Source organism: Staurois parvus, unplaced genomic scaffold, assembly GCF_062004578.1.
Source record: "Staurois parvus isolate SC_StPar_1 unplaced genomic scaffold, SC_StPar_1.0 ptg000034l, whole genome shotgun sequence".
In the NCBI taxonomy this organism is placed as follows: domain Eukaryota; kingdom Metazoa; phylum Chordata; class Amphibia; order Anura; family Ranidae; genus Staurois; species Staurois parvus.
The window spans coordinates 1,123,891-1,147,822 of NW_028317830.1; the positions used below are offsets into that span (position 1 = coordinate 1,123,891).

Sequence of the window (23,932 nt, forward strand, 5' to 3'; positions counted from 1 at the left end):
AGGTATGAGGACAAGAGACAAGAGTGAAACGAAGGCAGGGACTGTATCACCAGAGAGGGACCAGAGGCTGGAATATGATGACACTTTATCAGCAGACAGGAGTGAGGCCAGGAACAAGCCAAAAGGTCCTCAACAACCAGACAGCGAGGTACAGGAACATCAGGAAGAGGCAGAGTCAGGATACAAGCCGGGGTCAGTTGACAGCCGGGAAGTGAAGTACAGGAACATCAGGCAGAGGCAGAGTCAGGATACAAGCCGGGGTCAGCTGACAGCCAGGAAGTGAAGTACAGGAACATCAGGCAGAGGCATGAAGGGAAGAGAGGATGAGGGGAAGAGAGGATGAGGGGAAGAGCGGATGAGGGGAAGAGAGGATGAGGGGAAGAGAGGATGAGGGGAAGAGAGGATGAGGGGAAGAGAGGATGAGGGGAAGAGAGGATGCGGGGAAGAGAGGATGAGGGGAAGAGAGGATGAGGGGAAGAGAGGATGCGGGGAAGAGAGGATGCGGGGAAGAGAGGATGAGGGGAAGAGAGGATGAGGGGAAGAGAGGATGAGGGGAAGAGAGGATGAGGGGAAGAGAGGATGAGGGGAAGAGAGGATGAGGGGAAGAGAGGATGAGGGGAAGAGAGGATGAGGGGAAGAGAGGATGCGGGGAAGAGAGGATGAGGGGAAGAGAGGATGAGGGGAAGAGAGGATGAGGGGAAGAGAGGATGAGGGGAAGAGAGGATGAGGAGAAGAGAGGATGAGGGGAAGAGAGGATGCGGGGAAGAGAGGATGCGGGGAAGAGAGGATGAGGGGAAGAGAGGATGCGGGGAAGAGAGGATGAGGGGAAGAGAGGATGAGGGGAAGAGAGGATGAGGAGAAGAGAGGATGAGGGGAAGAGAGGATGAGGGGAAGAGAGGATGAGGGGAAGAGAGGATGGAGGGAAGAGAGGATGCGGGGAAGAGAGGATGAGGGGAAGAGAGGATGCGGGGAAGAGAGGATGCGGGGAAGAGAGGATGAGGGGAAGAGAGGATGCAGGGAAGAGAGGATGAGGGGAAGAGAGGATGCGGGGAAGAGAGGATGAGGGGAAGAGAGGATGAGGAGAAGAGAGGATGAGGGGAAGAGAGGATGAGGGGAAGAGAGGATGAGGGGAAGAGAGGATGAGGGGAAGAGAGGATGAGGGGAAGAGAGGATGAGGAGAAGAGAGGATGAGGGGAAGAGAGGATGAGGGGAAGAGAGGATGAGGGGAAGAGAGGATGGGGGGAAGAGAGGATGCGGGGAAGAGAGGATGAGGGGAAGAGAGGATGCGGGGAAGAGAGGATGCGGGGAAGAGAGGATGAGGGGAAGAGAGGATGCAGGGAAGAGAGGATGAGGGGAAGAGAGGATGCGGGGAAGAGAGGATGAGGGGAAGAGAGGATGAGGGGAAGAGAGGATGAGGGGAAGAGAGGATGAGGGGAAGAGAGGATGCGGGGAAGAGAGGATGCGGGGAAGAGAGGATGAGAGGAAGAGAGGATGAGGGGAAGAGAGGATGCGGGGAAGAGAGGATGAGAGGAAGAGAGGATGCGGGGAAGAGAGGATGAGAGGAAGAGAGGATGCGGGGAAGAGAGGATGCGGGGAAGAGAGGATGCGGGGAAGAGAGGATGAGGGGAAGAGAGGATGCGGGGAAGAGAGGATGCGGGGAAGAGAGGATGCGGGGAAGAGAGGATGAGAGGAAGAGAGGATGAGGGGAAGAGAGGATGCGGGGAAGAGAGGATGAGAGGAAGAGAGGATGCGGGGAAGAGAGGATGAGAGGAAGAGAGGATGAGGGGAAGAGAGGATGCGGGGAAGAGAGGATGAGGGGAAGAGAGGATGAGGGGAAGAGAGGATGAGGGGAAGAGAGGATGAGGGGAAGAGAGGATGCAGGGAAGAGAGTACTGTACACTGTACTAGTGGCACTGGCTAGGAAGTAGTTAACATGAAGGGGCAATCAAGGGGTTAACTGTGTGTCTAACAAGTATAATGTGTGTAAGGCCTCAAGTACACATGGATTCCTCTAGACCAGGGGTGTCCAAACTATGGCCCTCCAGGTGTTGAGGAACTTCAAGTCCCATGAGGCCTTGCAAGACTCTGACATCCACAGGCAAGACACCCAAAGGCAGAGGCATGATGGGACTTGTAGTACTTCAACAGCTGGATGGCCATAGTTTGGACACCCCTGCTCTAGACGTTTCAATAAGGCTTGTCAAACAACATAAGAGATGGCATCAGACTCCTGGGTCCAGATCAATCCTGGGATTCCTCCTACACTCTATTGATTTTGTCAGTGAAGTCTACCTCACGCAGCTTCCTGTGATGATATGGCAAAAATGCTGAACTGCTCCTAAATTCAGAGCAGAGTTTCCACTCTCATGTAGGCTGCGCATGAGAGTGTAGGAGGAATCCCAGGATTGACCCAGGAGTCTGATGCCATCTCTTATGTTGTTTGACAAGCCTTATTGAAACAGTATTGGGGTAATTATTCACTACTACATGAGTTGGGGTGTTGTTTGGTTTGGTGTAGTGGGTTGAAATAACATTATTAAAACTGCTATAGCACTTGTCACTTGAGTGGATCACGACTGTTCATTGCAGTGCTCACACATAGAGTTTTTTCACGATTTAGGATTTATTTATATATATACAGTTGCAAGAAAAAGTATGTGAACCCCTTGAGATTACGTGGAATTTTGCATGAATTGGGCATAAAATGTGCTCTGAACGTCATCTAAGTCACAACAATAGAAGAACACAGTCTGCTGAACATAATACTACACAAACATTAGATGTTGCCATGGTTTAATTGCACATAACATGTAAACATTCACAGTGCAGGGAGGAAAAAGTATGTGAGGCCCTAGCTTAATGACTTCTCCCAGAGCTAATTGGAGCCAGGAGTGAGCCAACCTTGACTCCAATCAGTGTGATGATATTGGATGTGTTGCTGACAGCTGTCCTGCCCTTAAAAAACAAACACCTGTTTTGGGTTTACTAGTTTCAAGAAGCACTGTCTGATGTGAACCATGCCTCGCAGAAAAGAGCTCTCAGAAGACCTACGATCAAGAATTGTTGACTTGCATGAAGCTGGAAAGGGTTACAAAGGTATCTCTAAAAGCCTTGATCTTCATGTGTCCACGGTAAGACAGACTGTCTACAAATGGAGAAAGTTTAGCACTGTTGCTACTCTCCCTAGGCGTGGTCGTCCTGTAAAAATGACTTCAAGAGCACAGCGCAGAATGCTGCATGAGGTAAAGAAGAATCCCAGAGTGTCAGCTAAAGACCTACAGAAATCTCTGGCACATGCTAACATTTTTGTTGACACATCTACAATAAGGAAAACATTAAACAAGAATGGAGTACATGGGAGGACACCACGGAGGAAGCCATTGCTGTCCAAAAAGAAGATTGCAGCACGTTTGAAGTTTGCAAAAGAGCACCTGGATGTTCCACAGCACTACTGGCAGAATATACTGTGGACAGATGACACCAAGATTGAGTTGTTTGGGAAGAACACACAACACTATGTGTGGAGAAAAAAAGGCACAGCACACCAACATCAAAACCTCATCCCCACTGTGAAACATGGCGGAGGGAGCATCATGGTTTGGGGCTCCTTTGCTGCCTCGGGGCCTGGACGGATTGTTGTTATTGATGGGAAAATGAATTCCAGAGTTTATCAAGACATTTTGCAGGAAAACGTACGACCATCTGTCCGCCAACTGAAGCTCCGCAGAGGATGGGTGATGCAACAGGACAATGACCCAAAGCATACAAGTCATTCAACAAAACAATGGCTGCAACAGTACAGAATACGCCTTCTGGAGTGGCCCAGTCAGAGTCCCGACCTCAACCTGATTGAAATGCTGTGGCATGACCTTAAGAGAGCGATTCACACCAGACATCCCAAGAATATTGCTACACTGAAACAGTTTTGTGAAGAGGAGTGGTCCAAAATGACTCCAGATCGTTGTGCAGGTCTGATCTGCAACTACAGGAAACGTTTGGTTGAGGTTATTGCTGCCAAAGGGGGGTCAACCAGTTATTAAGTCCAAAGGTTCACATACTTTTTCCTCCCTGCACTCTGAATGTTTACATGTTATGTGCAATTAAACCATGGCAACATCTAATGTTTGTGTAGTATTATGTTCAGCAGACTGCGTTCTTCTATTGTTGTGACTTAGATGACGTTCAGAGCACATTTTATGCCCAATTCATGCAAAACTCCACGTAATCCCAAGGGGTTCACATACTTTTTCTTGCAACTGTATATATATATATATATATATATATATATATATATATATATTTTTTTTTTTTTTATTTTCTCTCACATGCACAGTTTTAGTGTATGATGTAATCCACAATGAATGGCACTAATTTTCTTTTTGTATAAGGATAATACACTATGTTGAGTTTTTTTTGGTTTCTGAGGCTCATGAATATTTGGACATTACACGAAGAGTGAAAATAAGAGAGACAATTTTTGGAAGAAATAATTGGAAGAAAAAAAGAGGACTATAGGTTTTTGGAATTACACTTGGGGTATATATATATATTATGAATTTTATTTAATTTGGAAAAGAAAAGCCTTTAATTTCACCTCATGTTGCTACAGAAAAAGGTTTTCTTGGCCAAGAATTTTCTTTTCTTTCCAGGTCAGCTTATGATCATTTCTTTCTCAATTACATTTCTCGCACGATTCTCTCATCATTGATTAGAAAGTTGTTCATTTTTCAAAAATTTCCAACATGCCCGATGGTCGCTCAAAACATGTCCATTGCTGTGGCCCAGATACTGGTACAAAATTTCAATGAAAATTCTTCTAAATAAAATTCTTTGGGAACGCGACCCGCGTATGTCCGGCTTTAATGTACGCTGTTTTTTCACAAATCGGACTGTTTTTTTCTCCCTGCTTTTCAGGGAGAACAAACTGCCAGATCGCAGTTCTGTGTGTCTGTAAACACAGGACTCAGTTCTGTGATTGGACACAGGTTTCAGCTGAAATCTTTGGCTGAAAGCTGCTGACAAACCCGTGCTGTGTCCAATCATAGCATGGGTCAGGAGGAGGGGGGGGGGGGGGGCGTGTGCATGTACTCATAGGGAAGAAAAATATATTGGAAATTTTAGGTACGCAAACCTGGAAGCAGGCCGGCAATGCACACTTACCTTGCTGCGCCTGCACCTGCCGCCATTAACCCTTTGTAGCAATTTATGTTAAGCCTCGAGATTGTCCATCTTGTTAAAGGGTACCTTGACTGGAGAAAGGCTGGTCTGCAGAATAGCCGGCATGCTGTAGAGATTTGAGAGTGGGAAGGATTGAGCTTTTAGCAAAAGTCACTGAGCAGGGCTGACACCATTCAGTTCCCAGAAATGCTGCGTTGTCAGTCCACAATAGGACATGGGAATGGAAGGCTTTTGTGGCAGATCAACAGGTTTCTGTACTTGAGAGATCTCTAAAGGGAGACACCATACCGAAACGTATGTAGTGTAGCGATCTACTGAATACGTTGTTTTTATTTTGCTTTGACATATAGAATTTATACGTATTGAGATGCAGATTATCCTATAAATAGTTTAATCCAGGCTTAAAGAAGAACTCCAACAACATTTGTATTTTGCCATGCAGTGGGACTGTGCCAGCACTGCAGGGGTTAACTGCTCATTTTTTTTTTTGTCTAGGGGATTGCAGAGCGGAGATATACTTATCTAATCTGCCGATCCAAGTCTAGCCCCTCCTACTCCTGCCCCCCCCCCCCCCCGCATGTTAGATGCTAGCAGATGTATGAATGGACTGTTCCTGAACTCATCATGCCCATAGACTGGCTCTGGACATGACGACAGCAGGGACAGTCCACCGCTGGATGAGGGGAGCGCTGTTTTCCAGAGGATTGAAGGATCAGGTAAGTATAGCTTTTCCTTGCTCCCTTAGACAAAAGGAGCGGTTAAAGTGATTCTAAAGTATTGTTTATTTCTTAAAAGTAACAAACATGTCTATACTTACCTGCTCTATGCAGTGTCCAGATCCTCCTGTTCTCAGGTCCCCCGCCTGTGCTCCTGTCCCTTCCCTCCTGTTGGGTGCCCCCATAGCAAACAGCTTGCTATGGGGGCACCCGAGCAGGCATACTCTTGAACCATGGCTCTTCGTTTACATTCACACACAGACTTGTGGCTCGGCCCACCCCCCTCTCTCTCCTGATTGGCTCACTGGCTGTGATTGACAGCTTCCGCTGCTGCTATCTCAGACAATCAGGAGTGAGAGTTCCCAGAGAACCAAGGCTCTTGTGGACATCACTGGATCAAGAAGGGGCTCAAGTAAGTGTTGGAGGGGGGCTGGGGGGCTGCTACATACAGAAGAATTTTTTACCTACATGTATAAAATCCTTGAGACCCTTTAATACCACTTTAACCCATGCAGTGCAGCCACAGATAAATTAACAGCTATAAACTCTAAACAACTCTAATCTTTCAATGGATAACCAAAGGTAATAAACACACAACATTGGATGGAAGACAACACTTTCACCCAATGAGATAATGATAGGGGAGATCAAATACGGCAATAAACAGAATCAAATTTCATCAGATTAAGGCATGGAGAAAGGAACGTACGTGCGCCTGTAAAATTGGTTGTCAACATCAAATGTTTACTTGCTTCTAAAATGATATAAATAAATGTGGGTGAGAAGGAGACAACATATCACTGGCGTGTCAGGTAAGGGAAGGTTCATCGGAAGCCATCACTTCTGGGTCTGAACCTGCGGAAAAGCAACCACCATGTCTAAGCCCCTCGTAATATTACTGGTTTTGTCCAGCACATCAATAGTGACCTACACAGCAGGCCAAGCCCCAGGTATGTACCCTATACAATAATTAAAGTGAGTGAACCCAAAACTCTTCTAATGCAGTGCCTCATTGTGTGCCTCCAACTATCTCGCCTTGGATCCTAGGCCCAGCATGTACATGGGGCTTCAACCTTTGATTGGGATAAATGCAGTGATTTTGATGAAATTGATTAAGTTTGGTGAAATGTTTAATATCTAATGTACAAAATCTACACAGCAGATCTAGGACAGCGCGATATGTAACCTATACATTAATTATTGGGAGCAAATTTAAATCTCTACTAATCAAGTGCCACATTCTTTGAGAATATGGGCTCTTGGGGCAAAGCCTGTGCTCTGCATTACAGGTCTTTCCTCATTTTCAGTGGCAAACTTGCAACATTTTCAGCCAAAAGTTCCCTATCCACAAAACTCTTGAATTCTGGTGTCTGCTGCGAAACCATAGCTGAGAACCCAAAGCTCAACCCTACTCCTGAAGACAGCAGCTACCAGTAACGTGGGTGATCGGGGCAGTAACAACTTACGCTTTTCTTTGCAGGCTTGGTTTTGGTTTTAAATGTAAAATTGGACCTATGGTTGGAATGATCCCCAACCTCATGCCTACACCTGAAGACAGAAGCTATTAGTAATGGCAATGATAGTGGAAGCAACTACTCACCCTTTTCTTCGCAGGCTTGGCTTTGGTTTGGTTTTATAATAGTCACAAGTTCTCTTTAAAGGTGCAATGGAGCTCTTAATGGATCCTGGGAGTTACGGGATCCCCTGTAAACTATTGTGAATCTGTCTTCTTTAAGGAATACAGTGAAAGTTCACAGCTGAACACCCCTCACTATTCCTAGATTAAGCAGAAACAGAAGGAGGGGAAGGCTTCCAATATGGCAGTGTAGGCACATGCGGTGGCCAGCAGCCCTCAGTTTGTGTGGTGGGCAGTTGTTTTGCTGTGTGGATGGTGTGGGTTTTGAGATGCCCGGGTGGACAGGCAGACCCTGCTTAACATTGGAGACAGTTGTGAAGGACTTACTGTGGGGATAGGTGTCCTGGGTGTAGCTGCAGCCCTGGGTGTCCTCTGTCTTGAGGGTGGTTGTGATTGTAGGATGCCCCAAAGTCTATGGATCAAAATGCACTGGATCCAGTATCATCCCCCCAGGAGTGCAAGTTGCTGTCGTGCCAGCTGATATAGAACTATGCTCAGTGTTTGGAGCCATGCGACAACCTGCAGATTGGAGCCAGTCCAGAGGAGCTGAATGAAGGTCAGTGAATTGGGGCTTCTAGTGATAGCAAAGTGAAGGCAACTCAGTGGACAGGGAAGGTACTACAAGTGTATGGGGAGGTGAAAGTGGAAGACAAGGAGGAGATGTGACCCAGGAAGAGAGGGAAGAAAGATGGACTAAGAGTAAGGTCTTTTATCGTGAAGAGGCTGCATCTGCATTTCATTGTATGTTTTGTATTGTAAAACGATTATACATTATCCTGATTCTGTATCAGAACTAAAATTGTAATCCCTTTTTTTTTTAATAAACAAAGCCATGCCGCACAGCAATGGGGAACTTCTTTTTTCCTGTAAATTAATCTCAGTTTAGTGTGCGCCATTATAAAATGGAAGACTGATTTCAATGACGTTTTAGTGAAGATGTAACCATTGTGTTTGTCACAAAATCAAGTTTGGAAGAAATCTCCTTCTAATCCTTGTTATTATTATTATTATACAGTATCTATAAAGCGCCGATAGTTCGCTCAGCGCTGTACATTACAAAGGGGGACAGAACATGTGACAGAACAATACCAATACAATGCAAAACATGAGGGGATCGAGGGCCCTGCTCTTTCGAGCTTACAATCTAGGAGGGAGGGGGTGGTGGTACAGGAGGAGATAGCTGTGGGGGATGGAGTGGTAGGAAGAGTGGAGGAGGTCGGCAAGTTAGCAGGGGGTGGGGTAGGCTTCCCTGAAGAGATGGGTTTTCAGGGTGCGCCTAAAGGAGAGGAGAGTAGGTGATAATCTGATGGGTTGGGGCAGGGAGTTCCAGGGGATGGGTGACACCCTGGAGAAGTCCTGGAGGCGGGCATGGGAGGAGGAGACCAGGGAACTAGAGAGAAGGAGGTCTTGTGAGGAGCGGAGTGTGCGTGCTGGGCGGTACTTGGATACTCGGTTATTGATGACCAACGGAGGATAACTGCCGTGCCATCAGTTTTTGACTTTGACAGATGTTGATTAGATTCATTTGTTTGCAGATACACAGAAAAATGTAAATAAAATTTGCAGATTCATTGGGTTTCCAAAACCCAAGAAGTTTGATTGGTCCCCATCAGTGTCCTCTGCTCTCTTTAGATGCTTCAACACAGAGATGTAAAGCAGATGAGGAATGGCAGCAAAGGGGCAACCGAACTGGATGTTTCTGCAAAGATCCGTATAAAGTGACCGGTATGTATGCACAAATTTAAGGAATTACTCCAGCTCTTCACACTATCTGATGGTTCAAGTCATCTAGCATTGCAAATACACGGCTCAAAAAATGAAAGGAAGACATTTTAATCAGAGTGTAGCTTTAAGTCAATGAAACTCCCTGAAAATTGATCTGGTCAGGTAAGTGGCAGAGGGGGTTGTTCAGGCAAAAACACAGCCACTTCATTTAAAAATTATATTAGGGATACTTAGATAATATAGGGGTGCCCAGTGGGGCTGGGAGTCAAGCTAAGGAACAGTACAGCCTGTTGGAACTGGTGGGTAACATAAGGAAGAGTGGGAACTGGTGGGAATGGTAGTCAATCTAAGGAAGGTGGGACCTGGTGGGAATGGTAGTCAGTCTAAGGAAGGTGGGACCTGGTGGGAATAGTAGTCAGTCTAAGGAAGGTGGGACCTGGTGGGAATGGTAGTCAGTCTAAGGAAGAGTGGGAACTGCTGGGAATGGTAGGCAATCTGAGGAAGGCGCGACCTGGTGGGAATGGTAGTCAACATAAGGAAGGTGCGACCTGGTGGGAATGGTAGTCAGTCTAAGGAAGGTGGGACCTGGTGGGAATGGTAGTCAGTCTAAGGAAGGTGGGACCTGGTGAGAATGGTAGTCAGTCTAAGGAAGGTGGGACCTGGTGGGAATGGTAGTCAGTCTAAGGAAGGTGGAACCTGGTGGGAATGGTAGTCAATCTAAGGAAGGTGGGACCTGGTGGGAATGGTAGTCAGTCTAAGGAAGGTGGGACCTGGTGGGAATGGTAGTCAGTCTAAGGAAGGGTGGGAACTGGTGGGAATGGTAGTCAGTCTAAGGAAGAGTGGGAACTGGTAGGAATGGTAGTCAATCCAAGGAAGAGTGGGAACTGGTGGGAATGGTAGTCAATCTAAGGAAGAGTGGGAACTGCTGGGAATGGTAGGCAATCTGAGGAAGGCGCGACCTGGTGGGAATGGTAGTCAACATAAGGAAGGTGCGACCTGGTGGGAATGGTAGTCAGTCTAAGGAAGGTGGGACCTGGTGGGAATGGTAGTCAGTCTAAGGAAGGTGGGACCTGGTGAGACTGGCAATCAGTCTAAGGAAGGCTGGAACCTTAGGGAAAAGGCAGTCAAGTAAGGAAACCATGCAAGCCAGGGGGACTGGTAGTCAACCTAAGGGATAGTACAAAATGGTGGAACTAGCAGTTCATCAAAGGCTGAGTTTGACCTGGTGGAACTAGCAGTTAATCTAAAAAAGAGAAGAACCTGGTGGGAATAGCAGTCAAGTTAAGGGAGGGTGGTACCTGGTGGCACTAATAGTCAACCTAGTGAAGGGGGAACCTGATGACATTAGTAATCAGTCTAAGGTAGTTGGAACCTTATGGGACTGTCAGTCAAGTAAGGCAACAGTGCAAGCCAGTGAAACTGGCAGTCAACCTAAGGAATAGTGCAATATGGTAGAGCTGGCAGTTCATCTAAGAAAGGGAAGAACTTGGTGGGCATGTCGGTCAAGCTAAGCAAGATTGGAACCTGGAGGGAATGACAGTCAATCTAAGGCACGGGGAACCTGGTGGGAATGGTAGTCAAGCTAAGCAAAGGTGGAATTTGGTGGGAATGCCAGTCAAGCTAAGGAAGAGGGGAACCTGGTGGGAATGGCAGTTAGCTAAGGCAGGGGGGAACCTGGTGGAAATGGCAGTCAAGCTAAGCAAGGGTGGAACCTGGTGGGAATGGCAGTCAAGCTAAGGAAGAGGGGAACCTGGTGGGACTGGCATGTAGCATAGGAAAGGTAGAACCCGGAGGGACTTGCCATCAATCTAAGGGAAGATGGAACCTACTAGGTCTGGCAGCCAAGCTAAGGATCCCCAGGCAGTTGCAGAAGGAGATATTAGGCAAACATATCCTTAGGAGAAGTCTTTGGTCCCTTTCTCCCAGAAGTCGTTGGACATCCAAACTGCCGAAAATAAAACTGAAATTTAAACCTGGCATTCAAATTCATGAAATTTATTCAGAATGAATCCCCCCCCCCCCCCCCCCACCCCACCTGTATGCCTACATTGTGCTGCTCTTACTGCAAATCTGGTTTGAGGTTTGAACTGGAAAGGCTCAGATTTAATGTTATAACTCAGGGTGAGCTGAAAAATAGGAGAGAGAGATTTGGGAACAGATGCCCCCCGAAAGTTCTCATGATTACTGGCAGTGCCGGGACAAGGTCATATAGAGCCCAAGGTGAGCATGCCAAATTGCACCCCCCCCCCCAAGATGTTTGAGCATTATGTGTCAGCAAAAAGCCCCTCCCCTCAAAAAAACAAAATCAAGCACTAATTTACATGCTTACCCCCCAAGCATACATTCCCTCTTCTCCCGGTACAAATCCACCCCTGCTGATATCTACCCCTATCAGCACGAATCTTTGCCCCCCTCCATTTGAGATTAAATCCTCTCTCTCCCGTAATGTCCTCAGCACAAACCACCCCCAAAATCCCCCCTCTTCGAGCACAAATCCTCTAAACCCCATACTTCTCCCCTGAGCACAATCTTCTCCCACTCTAAATCCCCCCTCTCAGCACATATTCCCTTCCCCCAATCCTCCATCCTAGCACAAATCCCCCTCCCCCCGCAAATTTCTTCTCCTATGACAAATTCCCCCCAAATTATCCCTATTAGCACAAACCACACCCAAAATCTCCCCTCTTCTAGCAAAAATCCTCTAACCCCCAAATTTCTCCCCTGAGCACAATCTCCTCCCACTATAAATCCCCCCTCCCATCACAAATTCCCTTCCCCCAATCCCCCATCCTAGCACAAATCCCCCCCCCCCCCCGCAAATTTCTCCTCCTAGGACAAATTCCCCCCAAATTATCCCTACTAGCACAAACCACCCTCAAAATCTCCCCTCTTCTAGCAAAAATCCTCTAACCCCCAAATTTCTCCTCTGCGCACAATCCCCTCCCACTCTAAACCCCCCCTCCCAGCACAAATTCCCTTCCCTCAATCACCAATCCTAGCACAAATCCCCCACTCCCCCACAAATTTCTCCTCCTAGGAAAAATCCCCCCCCCCCCCAAATTATCCCTACTAGTGTAAACCACCCCCAAAATCTCCCCTCTTTGAGCACAAATCCCCTAACATCCACATTTCTCTCCTGAGCACAATACCCTCCCACTCTAAATCCCCCCTCCCAGCACAAATTCCCTTCCCCCAATCACCCATCCTAGCACAAATCCCCCTCCCCCCGCAAATTTCTCCTCCTAGGACAAATCCCCCCCCCCCCAATTATCCCTACTAGCACAAACCACCCCCAAAATCTCCCCTCTTCTAGCACAAATCCTCTAACCCCCACATTTCTCCTCTGAGCACAATCCCCTCCCACTCTAAATCCCCCTTTCCAGCACAAATTTCCTTCTCCCAATCCCCCATCCCAGCACAAATCCCCCCTCCACAATATCGCCTTTTTTATTCTTCCATACCTCCCAATTTTCCACCCATAGGACAATTCTTAACCCTTGCTGCCCCCCAAGTTCCCCTTCCCAACTCAAATCTCTTCCCCCCAGTCTATTCATGGTGCCCACCCACCTCGTATGATGCCACAGTGCCCAGGGCAGCCACCCCTCCTGCTCAAATCCTTGTCCCGGCCCTGCTGCCTGTTTCCCGTGGCTCCGGATTCCCCTGTGGAATGGGTGAGCCAGGGTAAGACTACAGGAGCCACTGGCACTGCTGGAGGGGGGAGGGCTCCTTTGAGAGCCCTGTAGACATAATCAGGCCACCTCTAAAGCCACCTGATCACTTTTACTGTCAAGCCCTCCAAGTCGGTACCAAGCTCCCAGCTGCAGCATGTGGGATTGTGATGTGTAGAAAATAGAGAACGATGGGGCCCCTGACCTGGAATAAAACATATTCTTCTTCCATTGAAAGCGTTGTCACAGGTGGTTCCGGATCTGACCTGCGGCCTGTATGAGATGGGCGCCACCTTCCACAAATGTCAGTTCAATGATGTCAACATTTACTTCAATCAGAGTCATGTGAAGGATTATGTCTTCTTCATCTTCCGGGATGACCCCATCACAAACACCTTCTCAATCCGGGCCCCCCTGGATGTCTTCCAATCCGGAGGCCTGTCCTATGTAAGTGTTCTCCAATACTCTTCTCTTTGTATGGTGACCCCTCCCCCCCCCAAGGCTGGATTCACACCTATGAGCTGCACTACCCCGGGCATGGCAATGCTGTATGTACAGTGCACTATGGAGACATTCATCTACGGCTGAATCCCAATGTACAGGAATGCACCCATCCTACACAGCACTACAGCACCACATGCTGTGCATCCATGCTACAGGGTACATGCTGTGCATCCATGCTACAGGGTACATGCTGTGCATCCATACTACAAGGTACATGCTGTGCATCCATGCTACAGGGAACATGCTGTGCATCCATGCTACAGGGTACATGCTGTGCATCCATGCTACAGGGTACATGCTGTGCATCCATGCTACAGGGTACATGCTGTGCATCCATACTACAAGGTACATGCTGTGCATCCATGCTACAGGGAACATGCTGTGCATCCATGCTACAGGGAACATGCTGTGCATCCATGCTACAGGGAACATGCTGTGCATCCATGCTACAGGGTACATGCTGTACATCCATGCTACAGGGTAAGAGCTGTGCATCCATGCTGCAGGGTACATGCTGTGCATCCATGCTACAGGGTACATGCTGTGCATCCATGCTACAGGGTAAGAGCTGTGCATCCATGCTGCAGGGTACATGCTGTGCATCCATGCTACAGGGTACATGCTGTGCATCCATACTACAAGGTACATGCTGTGCATCCATGCTACAGGGAACATGCTGTGCATCCATGCTACAGGGTCAGAGCTGTGCATCCATGCTACAGGATACATGCTGTGCATCCATGCTACAGGGTAAGAGCTGTGCATCCATGCTGCAGGGTACATGCTGTGCATCCATGCTACAGGGTACATGCTGTGCATCCATACTACAAGGTACATGCTGTGCATCCATGCTACAGGGAACATGCTGTGCATCCATGCTACAGGGTCAGAGCTATGCATCCATGCTACAGGGTACATGCTGTGCATCCATGCTACAGGGTCAGAGCTGTGCATCCATGCTACAAGGTACATGCTGTGCATCCATGCTACAGGGAACATGCTGTGCATCCATGCTACAGGGTCAGAGCTGTGCATCCATGCTACAGGGTCAGAGCTGTGCATCCATGCTACAGGGTAAGAGCTGTGCATCCATGCTACAGGGTCAGAGCTGTGCATCCATGCTACAGGGTACATGCTGTGCATCCATGAGATGTCAGTCTGCCCCTGGATGGAGGAGTTCAGTTCTCCACTCTGCTCCTGACTGCTGAGACAAGGTGGGGGAGGGAGAGTAACACTGTAAAACCTATCTGGGGCTGCATGGAGACACATAGGATCTGAGTTCTGTCCTCCTCTCTGCTGATGACTGCTAAGATGGGGGGAAGGGGGAGAAAAGCATCTCTGGGGCTGCATGGAGAAGTGAAGAGTATGATGAAGGAGTTCTGTCCTCTTCTCTGCTGATGACTGCTAAGATGGGGGGAAGGGGGAGAAAAGCATCTCTGGGGCTGCATGGAGAAGTGAAGAGTCTGATGAAGGAGTTCTGTCCTCTTCTCTGCTGATGACTGCTAAGATGGGGGGAAGGGGGAGAAAAGCATCTCCGGGCTGCATGGAGAAGTGAAGAGTCTGATGAAGGAGTTCTGTCCTCTTCTCTGCTGTTGACTGCTGAGATAGAGGTGCAGAGACAAGCCTCTCCAGGGCTGAATGGAGAAGCAGAGGATCTGATGAAGGAGTTCTGTCCTCTTCTCTGCTGATGACTGCTAAGATGGGGGGAAGGGGGAGAAAAGCATCTCTGGGGCTGCATGGAGAAGGGAAGAGTCTGATGAAGTAGTTCTGTCCTCTTCTCTGCTGATGGCTGCTAAGATGGGGGGAAGGGGGAGAAAAGCATCTCCGGGCTGCATGGAGAAGTGAAGAGTCTGATGAAGGAGTTCTGTCCTCTTGAAGGAGTTCTGTCCTCTTCTCTGCTGTTGACTGCTGAGATAGAGGTGCAGAGACAAGCCTCTCCAGGGCTGAATGGAGAAGCAGAGGATCTGATGGAGGAGTTCTGTCCTCCTCTGTGCTGCTGACTGCCGAGCCATAGGGGGGAGGGAGAGACAGGCCTCTCTGGGGCTCCATGGAGAAGCACAGGATATGCCAGAAGAGTTCTGTCCTCCTCTCGCCTTCTGAATTCTGAGCCAAGGTTATGGAGCAGATGAGGGAGGATCTGCAGCTGCAGGAGAGGTACGAGGGCCACATGAAATGGTCTAGCAGATTCGGCCCGCGGGACTTGTGTTTTACACATGCTCTAGACAGGTGTTAAAATGAAATCCCATGCAGCTAGTTAAGGTCCATGGCATTTGTTTGGCAGATGGTGTGTGTATGATGGGAAAGGGAATAGATACATCTACTATTGATTTATTTAAATAATAATAATTGTTATTTTTTGTTTCTTTAAAGTACAAAAATGACACCCATATCACGTATCGTGCTATTATCACCATTGTTGTGGACCAGCCCGGGGATTTAATCACAAGGAACAACACCCTGAATCTAACCCTGCTTTGCGTCTATGAGTTGGATATGGTAGCCAGTCTACGGCAGACTCTGAATCCTTTCATCAGGTAAGAGAAAAAATCAAAATGTGAATCTAAGATGAATGAAAAATATCTGACTGCTTAGTAATGCCATAATGAAATCGCATCCTTATATATTGTGCAATGAACAGCAGCAAGATCAGTAGCCATAGACTGTATGTGGGCATAGAGATACAGAAACTAAGTGTCAGAAAAGCAATCCTTCATTACAACACTTTAAAAACAATAAAATTAAAAAAGCTCTTGGCTTAGAGGTTCACACAATGTACAGATCCCATTAGAATTCACATCAACGCGTTTCGTAGTTCCTTCTTCAGGAATACATGTGAAGGAGTCAATACACTGGAACCTACAGCTGATCCTTACAAGGAGATAAACCTCAATACAATCCACTGAAATTCATAACATGTAAATGTTTCCCATGAAAGTGTATCCCAATAGGCCAAAATGGACACCCCTCTCTAGTCTGTGGCCAGATGTAGTCAGGTGAACAAAATCTTCCAAGTGAAAGACAAGCTTGAATCTATAGCATAGCAAAGTTAGAGGTTCCAGCATATAGTATACTACACTATATGCTAGAATGATGTGGAAGATATAGAATTTTGTGTTCATTGGTACATGTTCCCCCATGGAAGTTCAACCTTCCAATACCAATGTTACAGCAGTTTCATATCAGCCCTAAAAATGGCAAGCATTTAACAAGACTCTTCCCCTGTAGAATTCAATGGGGTTGACCTCTAAGTTTGGGTTTGCCAAATTTCAAACAAGATTTGCTGAACCCTTGGCAAATCTATTCTTTGGAAGATTCACCCGACTATCTGCGAAGGCTTTGCGCAAGATTTTGGAGGGTGTCTCTGGGAATTTGTGCCCATTTTTTTGAGGTCAGGTACTGATGATGGATGAGAAGACCTGGCTCATAATTCGATTCATCCCAAAGGTGGTCACTTGTGTTGAGTTCAGGGCTCTGGACTGGACACGCCAGTTCCTCCACACCAAACTGGTCAAACCATGTCTTTGTGTAGCACTTTTCTGGGAAGGCTTTCCAGAATTTTTGGAGGTCAAATACTGATGTTGGATGAGACGATATGGCTCACACATAAGCCCCCCCCCCCCATTGGGCACCAAAAAAAAAAAAGTAAGGCCTGGTATACAACTGGCATTCACTTCATCCTAAAGGTGTTCAGTAAAGTTGAGGTCAGGGCTCTGTAGAGGGCACTCAAGTTCCTCCACACCACACTGGTCAAACCATGTCTTTACAGAATTTGTGGCCATTTATGAGGTCAAATACTGATGCTGGATAAAAAGACCTGGCTCACAAATCAGCCCCCCCCATTGGGAACAAAATAATAAGGCCTGGTATACAACTGGCATTCAATTCATCTTAAAGGTGTTCAGTAGAGTTGCGGCCAGGGCTCTGTGCAGGACACTCCAGTTCCTCCACATCAAACTGGTCAAGCCATGTCTTTCTATAATTTGTGGCCATTTGTGAGGTCAAATACTGATGTTGGATGATAAGACCTGGCTCACAAATCAGCCCCCTCCTCCCCCCATCATCATTGGGCACCAAAAATAAAAATAAGGCCTGGTATACAACAGGCATTCAATTCATCCTAAAGGTGTTCAGCAGAGTTGAGGTCAGGACTCTGTACAGGGCAATACAGTTCCTCCACATCAAGCTGGTCAAACCGTGTCTTTATGGAGCTGGCTTTGCAGAGGGGCACAGTCATGGTGGAACAGAAAAGGGTCTTCACCAAACTTTTACCACAAGGCTGGAAGAGCTCATTTGTCTACAATGACTTTATATGATGTAATATCAAGAGTACTTTTCCATAAAAACATCTGAATCCAATCACTCGGTGGGGTTTACACTTACTTCTGGCCATATAATGTACATATGGAATTTGTTTCTTTATATATTCTGTACTTGGGCAATGCAGCACCCAACATACCATATACTGTAAATAACGGCTACATAAACCATACCATACATACAAGCCACCGTCAGGAAGCAATACAGCCAAACCATAGCCCCCCCAAAGGTTACAAAGGCAGGGTATGACCCCCCGCAACAAAGTAGATGTAACATTAGCTAAGACATGACTGCAGTTTGATCTTTGTTGCCAAACATGGAATGTTCCATGAGGTTTCATGACTCAAGTGCAAAAAACATGGCCAAAGCAGAGAGGGCCACTGCATGTTTCTTTTAATTAGAGGGGTGGTACCACAAGGGAAGGACTGGGGGAAGGTAGGGGGCAGAGAAAAAAAAAAGTGGGGTGCCGGGAGGGTCAAAGATGGGGTACCACAAAAACTAGTAATGGCATGGAAGGAAGGGTGCCAAGCCAGAAACTCATTGAAACAGATTTGGTGTAGCTGTGCATGGTAGCCAATCCGCCAATCTGTCAATCTGCCAATGTCCCCTAGAACTCATCTGGAAGAGAAGCTTACCTCCCGAATATGCAGATTTATCCAGTCTGCAGCCTACGATGCATGAATTGGCCCCAATCTCATCCCATGACCTTCCTGCCAGCTGTCACATGGTAAGAAGAACTCTTGTGAACTAGGAGAAAAGCTCTCTGACCCCCTGGCCACATATTCATACAAAGAGGCCCTGTCACCTGTCTACTGACTACACAGGACCAGTTGCTTGTTTTCAGTAATAGAGGATTATGGGAAAAAGGTGCTGGTTCAGCAGTTTTATCAGGATAGTCATGTGACGTTCACTTTTCTGTGGTGATCTGTATGTAGGCCACCGTCATCTCTCCTACTTGTGCAGAATATCCGCGTACTGCTTTATTGTCTGTATCTACGATTAAGCCTTTCTATTGTCAATCTTTCTACATTCACCAATCTTTACCGGTTTACCTTTTAGCTGCCATTGAAGTGATTATTATTTTATATTTACTTGTTTTTTATGATTATTTTGCTATTTGAAATGCAGGGCTATAAATATCACCGTTCCGGGGCAGGGACAGTTCATGACATATATGGCTTTGTATAAAGATAGAGGCCACACAACTCCATACACGGGATTACAAGTCACCCTCTCCACAGATGAGTACTTGTATGTTGGAGTCTTCGTTCTGGGAGGCACATCGAATCTTGTCCTGGTGATGGAGGACTGCTATGCCACCCCAACAGATGATGTGAATGACCCCCTGAAATACTCTATCATCCAAAACAGGTAAATTTAGATGTAATAAGATCTATATACTGATACCCGACATTTCCTTCCTGATTACCAAGAGACATAGATGAGGGCTCTGTGAACCAACCTTGGTTTACTCCCATGAAACATGGGCAGCAGACTGGGATCCTCATAAGAGGAGGAACATATTGGAGACATGGGTGCGGAGATCATTCTACCAGTGTGGACAGTAGAAGCTGCTGGATGGTTCATCCCCCCTGTGTCCAGCCAAAACTAAAGTACCAGATCTATTACTCTGGCAGATTCCCTGTGCCTTTAGAGCTCACGCCCCAAAACATCAGTGAGCCACCACCATGTTTCACAGTTGGAAAGGTATTCTTGTCACTGTTGACCCCTCTCCAAACATAGCGCTTATGGTTGTGACGATAAAGCTCTATTTGGGTCTCGTCACTCCAGATTACAGTGTGCCAGAAGCCGGGAGTCGTGTCAAGGTGTTGTTGGGCATATTGTAACTGGGCTTTTTTGTGGCATTGGTGCAGTAACGGCTTCTTATTGGCAACTCAATCATACAGCTCATTTTTGTTCATGTATCATTGTATTGTGCACATTGAGACAGCCACACCATCTTTTTCCAGAGCAGCCTGTATTTCTCCTGAGGTTGTCTGTGGGGTTTTTCTGTGTATCCCGAACAATTCTTCTGGCAGTTGTGGCTGTAATCTTTCTTGGTCTACCTGGCCTTGGCTTGGTATCAGGAGATCTCCGAATTTTCCACTTCTTAATAAGAGATTGTTCAGTACTGATTGGCATATTCAAGGCTTTGGATATCTTTTTATATCCTTTTCCATCTTTATAAAGTTCCATTACCTTGTTACACAGACCTTTTGACAGTTCTTTTCTGCTCCCCATGGCTCAGTGTCTAGCCTGGTCAGTGCATCCACATAAGAGCTAACAAACTCACTGACTATTTATACACTGAAACTAATTGTAATTTAAAAAGGCCACAGATGTGGGAATTGATACTTTAATGGCCATTATAACCCGTCTGTGTCACCTTGTGTGTCTGTAGCAAGGCCAAAAATTCCAGGGGAGGGAACATTTACCCCAATTATATCAATCTTGTCTCCAAATATCACCAAATCATCCTGTCTGCTCCTCCCACGACCTCCTGCTCTCTAGCTCCCTTTTCTCCTCCTCCCATGCTCTTCTCCAGAGCCTCTCCCATTCTCTGGAACTTTCTACACCAATCTACTATTGCCTACTCTGCTCACTTTTAGGCTTTCTCGGAAAACCTATCTCTTCAGGGAGCCTATCCCGCATTCAGCTAATAACCAAATCTTCTATTTCTCCCATCAGTTCGTCCCTCCCTCCTAGATTGTAAGCTCCCAGGATCAGGCCCTCCTATCCCTCTTGTATTGATCTGTATTGTCTCCCGTTATATTGTACAGCACTGAGCAAACTGTTGGCGCCATAAATCCTGTATAATAATAATAATAATCCTTAACCACTTCCAGTCCGGACACTTTCTCCCCCTTCCAGTCCGGACACTTTCCCCCACCTCCAGTCCGGACACTTTCCCCCCCTCCAGTCTGGACACTCCCCCCTCCCCTCCAGTCCGGACGCTTCCCCCCCCCCTCCAGTCCGGACACTTTAACCCCCTTTCCAGTCCGGACACTTTTACCCCCTTCCTGTCTGGACACTTTCCACCCCTTCCAGTCCGGACACTTTCACCCCCTTCCAGTCCGGACACTTTCACCCCCTTCCAGTCCGGACACTTTCACCCCCTTCCAGTCCGGACACTTCCCCCCTTCCAGTCCGGACACTTTCACCCCCTTCCAGTCCGGACACTTTCCCCCCCTTCCAGTCCGGACACTTTCCCCCCTTCCAGTCCGGACACTTTTACCCCCTTCCAGTCCGGACACTTTCCCCCCTTCCTGTGTGGACACTTTCCCCCCCTTCCAGTCCGGACACTTTCCCCCCTTCCAGTCTGGACACTTTCAACCCCTTCCAGTCTGGACACTTTCCCCCCCTTCCAGTCCGGACACTTTCCCCCCCTTCCTGTGTGGACACTTTCCCCCCCTTCCAGTCTGGACACTTTCACCCCCTTCCAGTCCGGACACTTTCCCCCCTTCCTGTGTGGACACTTTCCCCCCCTTCCAGTCCGGACACTTTCCCCCCCTTCCAGTCCGGACACTTTCCCCCCTTCCAGTCCGGACACTTTCACCCCCTTCCAGTCCGGACACTTTCCCCCCTTCCAGTCCGGACACTTTCCCCCCCTTCCAGTCCGGACACTTTTACCCCCTTCCAGTCCGGACACTTTCCCCCCCTCCAGTCCGGACGCTTTCCCCCCCTTCCAGTCCAGACACTTTTCCCCCCCACCCCCCTCCAGACCAGACACTTTCACCCCCTTCCTGCCCAGGCCAATTTTCACCTTTCAGCGCTCTCACACTTTGAATGACAATTGCGCGGTCATGCAACACTGTACCCATATGAATTTTGTAGCATTTTTTTTGAGACAGATAAAACTTTATTTTGGTGGTATTTGATCACCACTGGGATTTTTATTTTTTTGCTATATAAATTAAAAGGTCCAAAACTTTTGAAAAAAAAGTGTTTTTAATATAAAATTTTGCAAATAAATAATCTTTCTTCATAAATCTTGGCTGAAATGTATTCAGCTGTCTTTTTAGTAAAAAAAAAATAACCAAAATCAGTTAATAAAAAAAATTTATAATTTTTCAAAACATTTTTTACATTTCTATTTTATTTTTTTATATTATTATTTATGTTTGTTTTTATTATATGTTTATATGTTTTTATATTATTATTTTTTTATATTATTATTTGTTTGTTTTTTTGTAACATACTGTCACCCGAGCAGTACAGTGTCACCATGGTGACACTGTACTACTTGTGGGGGGTGATGAAGATATTTTTTTTCTTTTTTTACACTGATTGCTTTTACACCCATAAAGGCTGTAAGAGGAATCATTTCTCCTTCTCTCTGGCTGCATTCCTGCAGCCATTGAGAAATACTGTGTGAGCTGTGATTGGTCACAGCTTGTCACACAGTACAAGGCTGTTGAGAATGGCCCTGTACCATGTGACCTCTGTGATCATTCACAGATTTCACAAGTAATAAGCAATGATGTCGGGGAGTGACATCTTGGTTACTACTGTTCATGTGATCACCGATTGGCCAATCAGTGATCACATGATCAGGACCCCACACAGAGGTCCCGTACAGCGATGTGTGTTCTCTGGACACAGCGGGTGCTGCACAGTCCCAGGGAGCGTGCACAGGCAATGGATGCAGGGGGACGTCCACCCGCATTGGCAGCACTCCCGTCTAGCCGTTTATGGGCTGGAGGGGAAGAGGGTAAATAAAGAGTTGTTTGGCATGACCGGTCATAATTTCAATACCAGTGCTGACATTTCATGATTTCTGCCAGGGGATGCAAACCTTTGAGCACAACTGTGTAATGTTAGTTCCAAGTAAAGTATTTTAGTACAATGTGTATTCAATGATTTCCCGTCCTTCAGTCTCCATTCGTACTTTCTTTAGATGTCTTAACAAGCAAGATGGAACTATAAATGTTGAAGAGAACGGCGTCTCCAGGAAAGGACGGTTTTCTGTGCAGATGTTCAAGTTTGTTGGAAATCATGACCATGTGTATCTACACTGTGCCGTAAAAGTGTGTGACAGCTATACTGAATCCTGCAGACCTGTAAGTAGGTTCCAGCTATAAAAGAGGGTGGGAGCTGAGAACAAGGATGGTCTAGTCCCAAAGTCCATACCAAGGGCACCTCCAATATGGAGGCATACTCCCAAACCAATGCCCTCCTCTCCAGAGGGATGACTCTTATTGCCGAGACATTCACTCCAAGATTTTCAAGCAGCTCAGGTGACTTTATCAGACAGTTCTATAAATGAAGTGTTTATTGATTATTATTGATGAATGAATCAGAAATTGACCAGTTTGCTAATCCTGAACATTGTAATACAATCTAAGGAGTTGGTCACACACAGTTCATGAACTCTATGACTCTCCACATACCGAACAAACCTGCAAATCTATAGTCAGCAACACCAAAACATTGCAAATTCCCCAGCTTGTCTGGGCACCAATGAGCTCACAATTGTTGATATTTTTGGGACTTCCAAGGAAAATGGCGATCACAAACCCTGGCTACTCATTTCAATAATGGAGGCCACATCAACAATCGATGTGTGTGTTTCTTTACAATTCATTTTTCAGATTAAAATTTCATTTGCAGGGATTTGGATTCTGAATCTCCAAATGGACACAGTAACGAAGGCCAACAAACCCGAAAAAAAGTTTTAACGACGTTAATGAATGAATTTCTTTAATTCTTTTCATTTGGATGACGTCACGTGATGCGATAGTAGTTCAGGCCCATGGGAAAATTAATTAAATTTTTAAATGCGTTTGGCAATTTGAAATCAGATAACAAAAGAATCAGAATTCCTTTCAATTTATTAACTCGGATGCACATGTCACTAGTTGGTATTGTCCAATCAGCTCATGCTATTTCTTTTGAGGGTTTAGGACTAGCATCCAAAAAATACTGAATCCTTCTGATTCCAATCCATAAGATTTGATACTATATCAAATATATAGCAATCTTCTGGAAAAACTTTTTAAACCACCTGGGCTAACAAATATCTGAAACAAATGCCGAAGGGATGAACAAAATTCTGAATAGGAATCAGTTCCACATGATGAATATGACAAAAGAAAACTCTTCAATGCATCTGAAACTAAACAAAATTAAAATTTCCAGCGTGCGCATGTTTATCAGCAACCAAGTTTACAAATATAAAAATATGAATA

The 23,932-nt window shown here is 46.5% G+C and overlaps 1 protein-coding gene across 1 annotated transcript; it reads left to right on the plus strand.

Annotated features, from left to right (window-relative positions):
* The first annotated feature begins 4 nt into the window (after nucleotides 1–4).
* Nucleotides 5–23,369, plus strand: LOC149470666 (pancreatic secretory granule membrane major glycoprotein GP2-like). The gene is made up of 7 exons (XM_089661345.1): nucleotides 5–148; nucleotides 5,813–5,894; nucleotides 13,162–13,370; nucleotides 15,798–15,961; nucleotides 18,873–19,115; nucleotides 22,642–22,804; nucleotides 23,355–23,369. Exons 1-7 carry the CDS (start codon nucleotides 5–7, stop codon nucleotides 23,367–23,369), a joined length of 1,020 nt encoding a protein of 339 aa, XP_089517471.1.
* The last annotated feature ends 563 nt before the right edge of the window (nucleotides 23,370–23,932 follow it).